Raw genomic sequence first — 15,790 nt, forward strand, 5'->3', positions numbered from 1 at the left:
TTTAGTTTCTCCCTCCCCCATTCATTCTCTATATACCAGTTCGTCAGTTTTTTATGCACATTTTTTTGTCTGCCTCTATACGATTTTCTATTTCCTTCTTGTTCTCCTCCTTCCCTCACTCTCTCTTTATATATATATATATATATATATATATATATATATATACACATATATATACCTATCTATCTAGTTGTTTATCTCTATTTCTATCTATTTATCTCTATATACAAACATATCCAATACATATATATATATATCCATACATACTGGCTCCTCTCTCTATCTCTCTCTTTCTACTTACCTATGTATATATTAACTAGTTTAACTAAATTTTAACATATTTATTTATCTAGCTTTATAATTTCTAAATGTTTAATTGTCTCGCTAGCTTTATATATTTCGCCTTTATTGTGCTCCTTCCCTCATACTTTCCTTCTACTTTCTTATTATATCTCTTTTTGGTTTTGCCTTCTTCATGCATCCTCTGTCTACCAATTCGCGGTAATTTTATCCTCCTCCATCTGTCCCTTTATGTTTTTATATTTCAGTCATGTCCTCGTTCTCTTTCTCTCTCTCATTCTCTCTCATCTTGTTCTTACAAATGACTCTCTTTTTCATTACCCCCCCCTCTCTCTCTCTCTCTCTCTCTATCTATCTATCTATCTATCTATCTATCTATGTATCTATCTATCTATCTATGTATACCTATCTATCTATCTATCTATCTAGCTGTTTATCTTTATATTATTATCCCATTATCTTTATATATTTTTACCTATTTATACATTTTTGCTCTTCTCTCTCTCTCTCTCTCTCTCTCTCTCTCTCTCTCTCTCTCTCTCACTCTCTCTATCTATCTATCTATCTCTATCTATTTATCTATCTATCTATCCCTGTATGAATTTAACTAATTTAACCAAACTTTAATCTATCTATGTATATGTATGCATTTAACTCATTTAACTAAATTTTAACATATCTATCTATCTCTACCTATCTATCTAGCTGTTTTTCTGTATTTCTAAATATGAATCTCTTTGCTTTCTCTGCTTTTCTCTCTCTATCCTGTCGTTTTTCGTTTAAAATGACAATAGTCACAGCGTGAGACGATGTATAATCAATCACGTGATATGTGATGTGTGAAACCGAAGTGACATATATATTTATTAAGAATGTATGGCTAACGTAACAACAACAAAGGGAGAAAATTTACCTCTTACTTTTCCATAAGATAAAAGAGAAATAAACCGCAGTTTTTAAACAAGTATTCACTATGCCAAAAAATAAATAAACGTGAAAGGATTTGTCTACATTTGCTGCTGCTATGTGCTGTCATTTGGAGCAGATTGCCAACTTTTTACGGTGGTCAAGTTAAGAACAGTACAAATGGAACTCCTGCCAAATTTAATTAAATTTTTTAGTTTTGGTTGTCTCCAATACTTTTAACGTTTTCAGACTTTTTTCTTCTTAAGTTGTGCAAATCGTGCAGACTCACCAGGGCATGTGGCAGAATGGATGCCGGCAAGTCGGCGGAGGATGGAGAGGAAGTGTGACCTCGTATTCCATCCGGAGGTGTTGGGGCGAGCTCGGTTCCATCTGGACTGGTCTGCACTCTGCCACCGTCGGCCGCTGCCCCCGCCAGTCCCCCATTCGCCCTTTCGCCCCCCTTTCACCTTCCTTTTCCGCCACGCGAGGACGGCAGCCGGGGTGCAGGTGGAAACATGTCAAAAAAGAAAAGAAAATGTTATTTATCAAGCAAATATGAACAAAAGACAACAAAGCAAAATTTACTGACAACCTACAGTAATTTTACCTTCAAATTCTACAATACTAATAAAAATAAATTCAAATTATCCGCTATAAAGTAAGACTATAATACACGAATTAGTTATTACATTATTGGTGTTAGTGTCTTTGTAATAATCTCAAGTATTGGTAGGGTCTTTGTAGTCTTTCTTCACAGGGCTGTCCTTGTAAGTATAGTGAAGTAAAGTTTGAACTTTGTTACATAAATGACTTTTGGCTTAATGAAGACTTCTGCAGCAATGGTCAATTAAAAAATAAGGAGCTTTTGGGTCATTGTAATCCTACATTGAGGACGTTGATTTTAACTATCAGCTTTTTTTGGTGATGCTGGCTTTGTTGTAATAGTCAATTAATCAAAAATAGTTTTGTTGAAAACTTAGTCTTTGTAGTGATAGTCAATAATTAGCACTTAGGTTTTTGTAATGTCTTTGTTGTAATAGTCAATTCGAAGATTGTTAGATTGTAGTAACAATTAATTCATGGATTTGTGTTTTTGTTGATGTCATTGTCTTTGTTACAAAATTAAATTACAAGCTAGTTGAGCTCGTCGTTGACATTGACGTTTACTAATATTGTGAAATATTGTGTTGGTGTTTCCGAGGTTCAATTCCAGCTTGTTCTTTTTCTATCCGCCTGGTCAGTCTAAGTTGGTATGAGTATAAGTGAGTAGTAGTATAATAAGTATATATAGTAGTAGAGACAGACTTACTGGGTCTGTCTCCATTCTCGGGTTTTTGAGTTATTGGAACGCGTTTAGGGAATCCATCTTCAGTGAGGAAACCAGGCAACAGTTGGCGTTGTCTTTCTAGCAATAGTCAATTCTCGAAAATCTAGTATTTTCTGATGCAAGACTTTTAATAAATACAGTTAATTAAGGTTTTTAGTTGAGATAAAAAAGTCATTGGCACGAGCGGGATTCGAACCCACGATCTTCGGCTAGATGAAAAATGGCGAAAAGGAGGGAAAATTCAAAAGGTGGGGTTGAGATGGGAAGTTAGTGTCCGAGTGGATCGAGGTCACGATAGCTCAAGTGGTAGAGCAGCGGTGTATCTAGCCGAAGATCGTGGGTTCGAATCCCGCTCGTACCATTGCCTTTTTTATCTCAACTAAAAACCTTAATTAATTGTAATATATTAATTGGTCAAGCGGACCATGAAATTACTGAATTTAACTTTTAATAATAGTCAATTCATGGGAAGTTATGTTTTTATTAATGGCATTCTCTTTATAGTTAAAGTCAATTAAAAAGTATTTTAAGCATTTTAAAAGCAATTAAACAATTTAAAAATTATTGATCGTTGGTTACGTAGTCATTTTAAAAGTATTCAATTTATGGATTTTTACACCTACATCGCGTTATTTTTGCAGTAATCCTCAATTAAATCGTCTTTGTCGGTGGATCTTGGATATCATCTTGGACTGTATGATAAAAGTCAATTGCAAGTCCGACCTGTCTTTATTGGCATCACTATTTTTGTTGGAACAGTCAATTGATGTATTATTATTGAGCCTTTATTGATACTACTATTTGTGTAGTGGTCATCAATTTAGTTATTTTTATTGATGGAATTTTGTATGTTATAACCGTCAATTCAAGGTTCGTGCTGTCTTTGTTGGCACTATTTTTTTTTGTTGTTATTGCAATAGTCAATTAAATGGTCTTGGTCGGTGGAATTTTCTTTGTGATGAAAGTCAATTGAAAGTCCCTTCTATCTTTGTCGACAGCACTATTTTTGTTCGAATAGTCAATTGATGGATTATTGAGCCTTTATTGAGTCTATTATTTGTGTAGTGGTCATCAATTTAGTTATTTTTATTAATGGAATTTTGTATGTTATAACGTCAATTCAAGGTTCGTACTATCTTTATTGGCACCACTTTTTTTTGTTATTGCAATAGTCAACCAAATGGTCTTTGTCGGTGGAATTTTCCTTGTGATACAAGTCAATTGAAAGTCCAACCTGTTTTTATTGGCATCACAATTTTTGTTGGACTAGTCAATTGATCATTGTTCAGTCTTTATTGGTATCGTTGTCTTTGTAATTCTATGATAGTGACTATTTTTTTTGTATTAGTCATCAATTCAGTTGTTTGTTGGTAGAATTTGCTTTGTGATAAAACTCAATTGAAAGTTCATCCTGTCTTTATTGGCATCACTGCTTATGTTGAAATAGTCAATTGATGATTGTTCAGTCTTTATTGTACTGTTTTCTGTTTGTTACAAAAGTCAAATCGGAGTTCGTTCTCTTTTTGTTGGCATTGCTGGCAAGTTTGAAAAATCAGTTAATGGATTGTTTAATATTTAATGGTATAGTTGTTTTTGAAATTCGGTGATTGTAGGTAACAATTCTTTTGCCGTGATATTCAATTGAAAGAGTGTTTTATTGTTTAGTTTTTGCGTTTTAAGTATGCTTTTTTGAACCCTTTTCCTTGAATCATACCGCCAAAAGAAATTTTCATGATTTGAGTCATAAAAGGGTGAGTAAACATTGCATTTGTGGAAATATCGATTGTACGATTTAACAAAAACCCGATTGTTTGCCGCGGGCAGGATCGCGTGTTGATGGATGACTAACGACCACAGTCGTTAACCTTTTTGGGTCCGCATGGCATCGTCTTTTTAAAGACGAATTTCGGACAAGCTGACCGCACGACGGTTTGTGTCGCCGTCATTTAACCCTTGAATGACACACCATGGGATACCCCATCCGCTCTTCTTTGATGTGCCACTTTTATTCTAATAATTCCACCCGCACCACTATAAATGCGCTTTTAGATCTCGTCTGTCATGCCATCTCCACTGTCAAGGTCAGTCGTGCTTTAGATTCGTAAGTGGAAAGGCGAGAAAGTTATCCGGGTACGGTACACCCTATGAGGTAATCGATTGCGTTTTCTGTGACTCGTCCCCTATTGTGTTCTTGGCACTTTTCCCAGTTCGTTCGTGTTGTTAGTGTTAGACGAAGGAAATACTCTAAACTACAAGATATATTGTGCAAGAAGAGTTCGTTGGTGTAGAAGCTAGTGGCTCAGAAGATGAGATAGAATTTCAAAATCCGTCAGATTCATCAAAATCGGATTAAGAGGTGGATGGCATTATACCAGAAGAAATTGTTCAAGAGAACGGGATTCTAGAGGAGAATAAAGGTGCTGACAACATGATGTGATCGAAGACGATGGGCAAGACCCTACATAACTTCTACGCAATCTAAACGGATATGAGTCCAAAAGGACGATCCTTCTAAGAAGGCGCATTAAATTGAAGAATACCGTCTCTGGGAGTCGAAGTCTCCAAGGAAGGACTTCCAGTCGAACTTGCAAAGTCTAGCCCACTTGCACATCCCCAGGTCTCACAGAGAAATTCGACGTTTTGGTCGAAAATATTGTGGAAAACCAACAATTCCTTCAAATGAACCCGCAATATTGGGAGAAATATGTTAGCTATGCGAGATAGCAGTCTACATCGACTATCGGTCATATATATGTTAGTAGTGTTCGCAGTCAGAACAACGACAAAACTGAATATTTTCGCGAAATTATTTATTCTCCTAATGATTTGTTCGTTCCAATTGATTTTTCCCCAATCCTATGGTTCTAAAATATAATTCACAAATTGAGAACAAAATTAAAGTTTATCTGGAAATTTTTGACTATTTTTGAAAAACTGGGATGTGGTCCATGAGGAAGCGTGTTCGGATAAGATTGGAGATGTAGAAGGTGAGTATTGAGGATACGGCAGAAAACTTTAAATTGAAAAAGTTGAATGTTGGATGATTTGGCCGAGCTCCACAGTTTGTTTTGTATGCTAATGTTGATTTTGGTCCTAGTAGGTGTTGGAGTAGTCCATATATTTTGTTAAGTTATCGTCGTTTTAATCTTGTATGTGGATTCCATGTAAGTCTGCTACGTAAAACCCAATGTAGCGGACTTTGCTCGATCATGGTATTATCTTGTTGTTAACGTGCACTGGTAGACAGGTATGACGTTTGAGCTTTTTTGTTCTTTCAATCTGATACGCCACCGATTGCACCAGTCGGTAATGAGGTTCAGATGTTATTGGAGTTTCTGTGGCTAGGATGGGATTGGAGAGTGTTGATAAAATTACGGTGTCGTCCACGAAGGTTGTGAGTGGTGTGGGTATGTCAGCAGTGTAGATGGTAGAGGATTGGGCCTAGGATACTTCCTTGTAAAACGCCAGCTTTGATTGGGTGAAACGTGATGGGTGAAAAATCGGTGCCGATTCTCACTTTAAACCATCGATCCGAGAGGAAGGATGACTTAGTTAACCGTTTTAACTCATAAAGGAAGTGCCACACTCGGTAAAATGCTTCCGTGACGTCCAGAAATACGGCTGAGCAGTAGTTGTTAGAGTAGAATTGGTTGTTCTTTTTTGTAAAAATAGTTTATTTATTTGTTACCTATACATGATCGTACAATCATACAAATATGAACAGATGATTAATAGACCACACAGCACAGCATTAGCATTATGCCAGCACTGCACCGGTAGAACACATGCTTTGAGGAGCCAGCATTGCTGGCACTCAATGTGTATGATTAGGTGTTAAGGAGGTCCCTAGGCTACCGTCGGTTGAGGCGACGTGGTGGGTTGTCAGGATGGGAATGAGTTGAGAGGGCTTGAGCAGTATTGGTTGATGTCGTTCGAAAGGCTGGTGTGGAAGGTTTGGAATCTGGACTGGATCAGTTCGTTGATTGAAGGAATGTTGAGGTCTTTGCGGATAGTGATGTTACGACATAGGGTGCTTTGACAATTTGTCTAAGGACAATTGGAAGGGCTGGATGCGCTGGATTTTGGATTGCTTGGCAGTACCCTACAGTTACATTCCTTTTGTTCATATTGGTCTTAGTAAAGTCTTGTACAGTGTTAGCTTTGTCTTAGTCGTCAAAGTCGATTACGGTCTTAGAAGTATTCGCATTAGTCCAAGTCTTGTGTGGGGCCACGTCAATCTGCTATCGAGATATATTCCCAGGTATTTGACTTGACTGAAACTGGTAGCTTTTAGTTGTTGATGGACAATGGAGTGCAAGACTGCTTTTTCAGCGTCAATGTTCACTGAGTGCGTTTTTTCTTCGTTCAGTCTTATCCTCCATTGCTTACACCAGTCTTCGATAGGTGTTCCTGGATGTTGGAGGTAGCTTGGACAGGATTGGAATTAGAGGATTTCGGTGTCGCCCGCGTAGGTGGTGAGATTAGAGTCAAGATGTATAGTAGGTCAGCAGTATAAATGATATAAAGGATAGGACCAAGGATACTACCTTGCTGTACGCCTGTTTTGACCACCGAGAACTCATTAACCGAAATACAAAATGATTTCAGTTAAATAATTATAATTCGTATGACATTACGAAAGTTCTTTGTCTGATATTTGCCTTCGGGTTGGAGGAGGAACAATAGAATAGTAAATAAGAATTGTAATAAATTTTCCCTTATCATTTTTATCAATTTTTTCTACCGCCAAAAAATGATAAGAAAGGGTTTGTCAAGGTAATTGAACCTTATCTTTTCGCAACCTTGAAATGAAATCCGACCAGTTTTCGATTCACATTCAACACGAGATACCCAGTCATTCGGGCGGAGGATTTCGCCGAGGAGGACGACAACGGATTCGAACACGGCACGACAAGCCCTCGAACCGGCCGTTTCTTTATTTTCTTTTTAATACTCCTTTAGCGAAAGATGGACGTTCTCGACCCGAGGGATTCGTGCGATTTCATCGCCAAAATGTCGAAAAATGTCAAGATCCATCCTGAGAAGATCCGCCCCTTCACGGAGCACGTAAGGACCCGACAAAATGTTAACACCGTGCTAAACTTAACGTCGGAAATCTGACCGTCCACGACTTTCGCTTTACACATATTATGTTTATATTCAACATTTCAAAATTCGACACATATGCTCAAATATAAACTGTCTTCATGAAAAAACATGAGCGCCATTGACTAATGTCAATTCTTGAAAAATCATGATATAGTTTTGTTTTACATTTTTTATCAGAGAGAACAAGATTATCCCTACCCCAAAAAAAACTGCATATAAAAACAATAATAAGTAGTCTGTTACTAAGTTCACATACTTAGAATCAAAGTTATGCACCATTGTTGCGGGGCTGAATCTTCTTTGAATAAAGAGTGTTGAGATTCAGCCCGGCAACATGGATGATTTCATGGAACTTTGAGTCCAGTGGGTTAAGCTTTATTATTAATTAAACAACATTATATGATAATTAATAAATAAAGCTTAATCCACACTTGTATCTCACTCCTGATTCAAAGAAGATTCAGCCCAGCAACAATGATGCGCATCTTTGAATCCAAGTTTGGATTAACCTTCATTTATTAATTATCATATAATTATATTTGTTATATAATCCACCTACTACCCATAACCTACTGCTGTACCAAAGGGAGACGTCGTACTGGCAGAAGACGGCCACTAAATTAGTTTCTATGGTTTGCAAATTTAGGGGATCTTACAGTACTTAACTGCTTCCTTCAGCCTTGCCTTAAAATGGGAAGCCCAAGGAAGGTAGGGAAATATTTTTCTTATTAATAATTTATGTCTCCCCACACTGGTTAATTCTCTTGAATGGGGGGGGGGGTCAGTGGCCGCAACAGTTTAGGCGTTGACACGGTGCTCATCACCGTAAGGTAAAGGTCCGGGTTTGAATCCAACAGCCCTGCATTCAAACCCGACATAAACTAGTCAGAAGCAGCACAGGTAAGCCTTGAAACTTCCCTGCCCTGTCAGTATTTGGGTGATCCAGAAATTTGGTTGAACCCGCGAGGCTCTGGCTCGATCCGCAATACGGTAGAAACTTGTGGGTTAGCCTTCCCTTGAATCTTTCTGACACACATTTCCTGCCATGAGGTTTTGTAACCATACTGGTTAGTCCATCTTTACTTTTATTCAATGGCGGTTTCAACAAAAAAATATACCAAAATTTTTCATTTATTATGTTCCACTACAAAGACGAACTACATTGGAACTGTCTGTTATTATTTGAATTGAAATTTGGTCTGTACTGATCGTTTTGATCTGCCTGTCCTGGTGTAAACAGTAATGATAGGTTTCTGTGATTATGTGTTTTATTTGTTTATATTTTGTGACATTACATGATCATAATTTTTTCAGCTTCTTGAAGCACTTATTGAAAAAGAATTACGTCTTGGAAGTATTAAGGAGCATGAGACTTTTCCAGTATTGAATGCGGACGATTCCATCAACCTTGTCTTCCTCCTGGACACGCTAAATTTCTGCTTTTGGACAAAGAAAAATGAGGAAAAATGGTCGGTTGACTTTGAGGGCAAGACATACACCGGCTACTATGCATTGTGTGCGGCTGTCGCCAATGCAATAAAAGTGACTATCTTTTAAAATACTATCATAGAAATTATCACAGTTCGCATTTTCTTCTAGGAAAACATAAAGATTTACGATCCAAAAGTCTATTCGGCTTTCACCCTTGATATAGTGAGGAAGCTTTTTAAAGGTCGAGGCGGGAAGGACATTAACCTTCCCGGCCACAGGCTCAAATGCCTTCAGGAAGTCGGAAGAGTCCTTCTCCACAAATACGATGGTATGGAAACTTTAGTTTCGCATAATTTTTTTTTTTAATATTCAATTCATATCTTCAGGTGGATTTGCAAATTGTGTCAGGCTTGCTAACAGGTCTTCAGAACGACTTTTGAATCTTGTCGTGAGAGATTTTCCCTGTTTTAATGATTCTGCTCGATACCGTGGAAAAATTGGTGAGCGAGAGCAATTTATCAAAACTATTACTAAACTAGTTTGGTTATGTTTAAAATAGTAACGTACCCAAGAATTGCCTGCAAATTAACCAAAACATGTTTAAAAATAGGATCAAGCCAATGCAAAAGATTTAAGTGTAAAAAAAATTGACTGTAACTATACCCACTATAACCAAAACCAAAATAATCTGAATTGAATTTTATAAAACATTACTGCTAACCTTGAATTAAACAATACAAAGACAAGCTAACCTGAATTGTATATGGCAACAAAATCAGTGGCACTAACAAAACCATAATTCTAATTAGATAAACTATTACTACAAAGACAGTGCTGTCAAAGCCAGTGATACCAACAAAAATCTGATTATCCCTGATCTATATATTACTACAAAGACCTTTTTACCTTTTTTTTTTTTTTTTTTTTTTCCAATAGCCGTGAATGATATTACTATAAACCAAATTAACTTGAACTGGATATGACAACAAATACAGTGATAGCAACAAAGATCTAATCGATCAGCTTTGAATTGACTGTACCTACAAAGACAATATTACCAACAAAGGTCAACAATATAATCTGAATAGGCTTTTACAAAAAAGTAAATAAATAATAATAACTTGAAGTTGATTTTACAACAAAGAAATAATTAGTTTTGACTATCATTACAAAGAAAACCTTACTTAGAGACAACCAAATTTATTTGTTCTTATTTCATCTTTAAATAACAAGCTTTATCAATTATAAGTCATATCATCCCTGACTATCACTGTGATGAAGGATGATTGGAAAATTTCGACAAATACTTTATTTTGTATATAAATGTTTCATTAATTTTATTTACACTTTGGCTTTATTTAAACTGTTTTTATGTGTGTAAATGTTTCAGTTTCAATTCATAAAAGAGCTCAGATATTAGTCGCAGATATATGGTCACTTTATTATGGAAAAGGGATAAGCGAATTTACCGATATCGACTATATCACCATGTTTGCAGATTACAGGTGAATTTTTGTTGTAATTTTGTAGTTTATAACTAAAATTATATTTTTTGCCATGTATTTATTTATTTATCAATTAATATTTATATTTCAGGATTCCTCAAGTTCTTGTTCATTTTGGTGTTATGTCGTACAGCGATCAACTGCAACAGAAGCTTGAGAAGGGTAAGATTAGATAGATAAATGCTTATTTTTATTTAATTAATTAATTATTTATTTTTTAATCCAGAGGAGTTGCTTTTGAACGGTTCTGAAGAAGAGGTCGAGATTAGAGGCTGCTCAATAAAAATTGTCGAAATGCTCCTGTCCGATTTAAAACAGCTTATGGAGGAAAAGGGCAACTATTACTACTGCAACTCCATTATGATCGACAACTATCTCTGGATGTATCGGAGGAAGGAGGCCGACAAACTGGAATCGACACCCTTCCATAAAACAAGCTCCATTTATTATTAAGCTTAAGTGGACATTGTCGCACGTGCCAAATCGTACACACAGAACATTTTCACAAACAATAAATACTAATACAATTGATTAAAGTGTATTATATTTTTTTAAGTGTGTATCAAATAAGATAATTTACATGGTAGATTTTTTTTCCATCATACTTAAAACAACCCAATATTTTTGCATTTGTCTATTATCCTTACTTTCCTCTTAAATTTATTACTCACATTTATTTATCGTTTATAATAATTGTTAACCAAACTTTTACATAATTTTGCTTGTATTTTTCTGTTTTCTCTCTCTCACTCTCTCTCTCTCTTCTCTCTCTCTCTCTCTCTCTCTCTCTCTCTCTCTCTCTCTCTCTCTCTCTTCTCACTCTCACTCTCACTCTCTCTTTCTATCTATGTATTTAACTTTTGTTTAAATATTTTTAACATTAATAATTACAAAAAGAAAACAAAGGGGGTTATTTCAACTATGAGGTTATATGACCCCTCGGAGTGCTGTGTGTATTTTTTTTATAGAAAAAAAAACTTATTTTTTAGTATGTTGGGTTCGAATGCAGGGCTGCTGGATTCAAACCCGAGGGTTTTTTACCTTAAGGCAATGAACACTGTATCAATGCCTAAACCGTTGTGACCACTGACGTTCCTTTTTTTTGTACATTGCTACATGCAATGGTGCAAAGTGCATTCTTTCTATACTAATATGAAATTGAAAACATGAAAGATAAGAAAATATGTTTAAAAAATTCTTCTATAAGATAATAGTGACCTGATACGTAGTTTTTTTTTAAGCTAGTTTATTATTATACATTTAATTTTTTATTTTGTTTTACCACAAAGCACATAAATTCAAGATACCGGGCCTGCATTCTGATAGCTTTCCAAAGACTTTTAAATCCAGTTGGAGTTTTTATTTTGCAAAAAACCTTTATTCAGTTTAACAAATTTATCAAGAGTAATTAAAATTAATTATTTTATTATAAATTAATTTAAGAATCGATCCTTCTCTTGATATTCACATTGAAATCCCCCACAGGTGTTCCGGGAGGTTGCAAAACTGTTACCAGATGTTTATTTGGACCCTGTCACATTTTTGATAACACCAGGATTTAATAATTATTGCATATTTAAGGTTTTATTTTAACCAAATAGATAGTTTAATTAACCAATTTGACGAAAATGGTCAAGACCATAAGCACATTGAATGCGAAAAAGAAGTTGCTCGACTCATTGGGCGAGAACCAACAACTGTAAGTGTGAAATACCAATTGTTATTATTCTAATTCACGATTTAACGTAAATTCTTGTCTAGCTTATGCAATGAACCGTAATAAATACGAAAAAGTTTAATTTAGAAAAGAATTTTGGTTTTAATTAGTGTGACACTGGATTCACGGTCAAAGAAAACTGAAGTGCTATTTGTACAGTCTACCTTAATCATCATTGAGTTTTGTATCCTCTCTGTTAAACATGTTTGTAGGTCATTATGAAAAGCTGGCTCGGTTTGTTCCTTAATAACAGCAGTCAACTGTAACGAATACAAAGATCTTTATTGATCACTGTCTATGTTTTAACAGCTTCCAAGTCCAATACCAATACAGTCATGTAAAAATTAAACGTTTCATACCTTTATTAATAACATTAATCGTGACGGATAATGTGTTTTTGTTGTAATAGTCAATTTGTGTCAATGATCAATCATGGAGTTGTAATAAATCAGATGGTACGCTTCTGTTGTAAAAGTTGTGGACCGTTGAGTTTGGCTAGTGTTTTTGTTGTAATAATCAATTTGTGTCATGACCAATCATGGGGTCATAATAAATCAGAAGGTAGGTACACTTCTGTTGTAAAAGTTGTGGACAGTTGAGTTTGGCTGGTGTTTTTGTTGTAATAGTCAATTTGTGTCAATGATCAATCATGGGGTCGTAATAAATCAGATGGTACACTTCTTTTGTAAAAGTTGTGGACCGTTGAGTCTGGCTGGTGTTTTTGTCGTAATAGTCAATTTGTGTCAATGATCAATCATGAGGTAGTAATAAATCTGATGGTAGGTACACTTCTGTTGTAAAAGTTGTGGACAGTTGAGTTTGGCTGGTGTTTTTGTTGTAATAGTTAATTTGTGGCAATGGGGTCTTAACAAATTTGATGGTAGACTTTATTGTAAAAGTCGTGGACTGTTGAGTTTGGCTGGTATTTTTGTTGTAATAGTCAATTTGTGGCAATGATCAATAATGGGGTCTTAACAAATTTGATGGTAGACTTTGTTGTAAAAGTCGTGGACTGTTGAGTTTGGCTGGTGTTTTTGTTGTAATAGTCAATTTGTGTAAATGATCAATCATGGGGTCATAATAAATTAGATAGTACACTTTTGTTGTATAAGTTGTGGACAGTCAAGTCTGGTTAGTGTTTTTGTTGTATTAGAAAATTATTGTTTACTTTATTGATAATTTCATGAGATACAATTAAACTGCTTTAAATAGTAAAGGATTTAAAATGTTTTAAACAAATGTATCACTTTTTTCTTTTTCTTAGATACTGGACTCTGATGAAACAGTGGTTCATGATGAAGGTGAGCATTTTGTTTGTTAACAATCCAGTAGTTTATTTAATTTGTTTATTACAGATTACAAGGGAAGAGTTTGATATAGAAGTGGATAAATTTTTAACTGCGGAACAACGCCACCTGCACAACCAATTTTTGCTCAATATGATGCACAAATGCACCGACATCGTTCTACCACAATCTGGAAAATTTGAAGTTTGTTTCGTATTCAATTATTAACGGGCATGTTAAAAAAATTAATTCCTTTAACAGGGACAAACTACAAATTTTGCGATACCAGAGAAGCAAGAGGTCAACGCTGAAATGCCGCTCGGCATGGCGAGTGAAGGCCTGCTGTACGACCACTCGGCTATGCTGGCCCGAATGCGATACGGTGCTTGGGAAATGGGCCTGGAAGGATCCTCGTCCAACGCAGCTCAATTGTTACTCATGGCCATGCAGGTAAATTTGAAATACTACAGAACAATTTTTTGAAAAATAATTGCCAATTCTACTGTAAAAGAATTTCTTGAAAAACATCGTAACCGCTGTTGTAATGAAGAGAAAAGATTTCAAGAGGAAGAAAAATGGCTACATACAAAAGCTGGGCATGCCGTCTATCAATCCTTGGTACTCTAAAATCGGAAATGATATACTTTCAGATCCATTTGAAAGGTATTTCACATTTTATTACATATAAAATTTCATTTTCTAATATGAATTTAATTTTAGTTTACTAGTGGATGAGAATATCGAGGGATACTTGGTACCAAATATGAGGAGGTCGCCTGAAGAGGTGGAGAGAGAAACTGTATCGTTACGGTTGATGTCTAAGGAGACTGTTCTCGCCCCGGTCTCACTCTACGATTTAATCATGACCCTTAAGGTACACCCATGATGAATTTACAAAATCTTCTCTAAATTAACGAAAGATATTTTTCAGCTTTATCCCAGTCTGGTCTCGTCCAACTTCGTCAACACGGTGAACGTCGAAAGGATCTATGCTCGCTTGCGCCAGCCCAATTGCGAGATATAGCTCAAAATGCTATCAGACGAGCGCTGCTTGGGTGATGCCCATGGTGCTTACCGCATCATGATAGAGGACTTGTTGCCAAATTTAAAAAAAAAGATGAATTCCATGACTGACGAGTTTTTTTTTTCTGTTTGAAAATGTAGAAAAATGTATATAACTGTAAATAATAAAATAACACGTTTCAAATTGTTATCACCCCCTTTTAATTAGTTGGTATTTAAATAGATTTGTATTTTACATATTCATGGCAAAAGTGTTTGTCTTATGTTCACAAATTTTTTTAAACTGAAAATGAGACAATAATAGAGATTTTTCTTTAATTTTTTGTATATTAATGTAAATGTTCATTTGGTCATTGCCTTGTCTTTGTTGATGTTGGGAAAAATTTATTAATTATTATTATTATTAATTGCTGGTAATAGTCTTTCAATGTCAAATTAAGCTGATTGATTTTTTTTTACTGTGGTGAAAGCGCTGACAAATCTTTGCTGGTTAGCGAGTTTTTTCACAACCACCAGTTAATTTGTTGGTGTTATATTGTCTTTGTATTATGGATCAATTCATTGTTGGTGTTACAATGTCTTGGTATTATAAGTCAATTATTTGTAGGTGCTATGTTGTCTTTATGTTGGTGTTTAACGTTACCTTGTCTTTGTATTATAGGTCAATTGTTTGTTAGTGTTACATTGTGTTTGTATTACAGGTCAATTATTTATAGGTGCTATATTGTCTTTGAATTACAGATCAATTATTTGTTAGTGCAACATTGTCTTTGCATTATAGGTCAATTATTTGTGAGTGCTATATTGTCTTTGTATTATGGAATAATCCTTCATTGGTGTTACATCTATCTATTATAGTATAATTATTTGTTAGTGTTGTATTGTCTTTGTATTATTGACCAATTCTTTGTTAGTGTTACAATGTCTTGGTGTTGTAGGTCAATTATTTGTAGGTGCTATATTGTCTTTAGGTTGGTGTTACATCTATGTACTATAAGATAATTATTTGTTAGTGTTCCATTGTCTTTATCAGTCAATTATTTGTTGGTGTTACAACGTCTTTGTATTATAGGTCAATTATTTGTTAGTGCAACATTATCTTTGTATTATAGGTCAATTATTTATAGGTATTATTAATTGCTGGTGATATCCTTTCAATAAGTGAAATCAAGCTGATTGATTTTTT

General features: G+C 35.2%; 3 protein-coding genes across 6 annotated transcripts in view; 2 read left to right on the top strand and 1 right to left on the bottom strand.

Annotated features, from left to right (window-relative positions):
* The window catches only part of LOC106672103 (katanin p60 ATPase-containing subunit A1), a 25,951-nt gene extending 24,189 nt beyond the window's left edge, over nucleotides 1-1,762 (bottom strand). For both annotated transcript variants that reach the window (XM_014403250.2, XM_014403249.2), the window contains exon 1: nucleotides 1,496-1,762. In XM_014403250.2, coding sequence (XP_014258736.1) covers nucleotides 1,496-1,650 — 155 coding nt within the window. In that variant the 5' untranslated portion in view covers nucleotides 1,651-1,762. The remainder of the gene's footprint in view (nucleotides 1-1,495) is intronic.
* A 5,553-nt stretch (nucleotides 1,763-7,315) lies between these two features.
* On the top strand, nucleotides 7,316-11,114 carry LOC106672105 (queuosine salvage protein). 2 transcript variants are annotated; one of them, XM_014403253.2, is made up of 7 exons: nucleotides 7,316-7,600; nucleotides 8,957-9,184; nucleotides 9,242-9,401; nucleotides 9,460-9,573; nucleotides 10,464-10,578; nucleotides 10,670-10,740; nucleotides 10,805-11,114. In XM_014403253.2, the coding sequence occupies exons 1-7, from the start codon at nucleotides 7,502-7,504 to the stop codon at nucleotides 11,029-11,031; spliced, it is 1,014 nt and encodes a 337-aa protein (XP_014258739.1). In that variant the 5' UTR covers nucleotides 7,316-7,501; the 3' UTR covers nucleotides 11,032-11,114. The 2 variants fall into 2 exon arrangements, with proteins under 2 accessions (XP_014258739.1, XP_014258740.1); XM_014403254.2 differs by lacking the exon at nucleotides 7,316-7,600 and adding an exon at nucleotides 8,266-8,350.
* Nucleotides 11,115-12,064: 950 nt separating this feature from the next.
* On the top strand, nucleotides 12,065-14,790 carry LOC106672107 (transcriptional adapter 1-like). 2 transcript variants are annotated; one of them, XM_024225243.1, is made up of 7 exons: nucleotides 12,065-12,277; nucleotides 13,560-13,596; nucleotides 13,651-13,785; nucleotides 13,843-14,031; nucleotides 14,093-14,244; nucleotides 14,302-14,455; nucleotides 14,513-14,790. In XM_024225243.1, the coding sequence occupies exons 1-7, from the start codon at nucleotides 12,207-12,209 to the stop codon at nucleotides 14,603-14,605; spliced, it is 831 nt and encodes a 276-aa protein (XP_024081011.1). In that variant the 5' UTR covers nucleotides 12,065-12,206; the 3' UTR covers nucleotides 14,606-14,790. The 2 variants fall into 2 exon arrangements, with proteins under 2 accessions (XP_024081011.1, XP_014258741.1); XM_014403255.2 differs by lacking the exon at nucleotides 12,065-12,277 and adding an exon at nucleotides 12,992-13,074.
* Nucleotides 14,791-15,790: the final 1,000 nt, after the last annotated feature.

This window comes from Cimex lectularius, unplaced genomic scaffold (genome assembly GCF_000648675.2).
Source record: "Cimex lectularius strain Harlan isolate CLEC.00 unplaced genomic scaffold, Clec_2.1 scaffold93, whole genome shotgun sequence".
In the NCBI taxonomy this organism is placed as follows: domain Eukaryota; kingdom Metazoa; phylum Arthropoda; class Insecta; order Hemiptera; family Cimicidae; genus Cimex; species Cimex lectularius.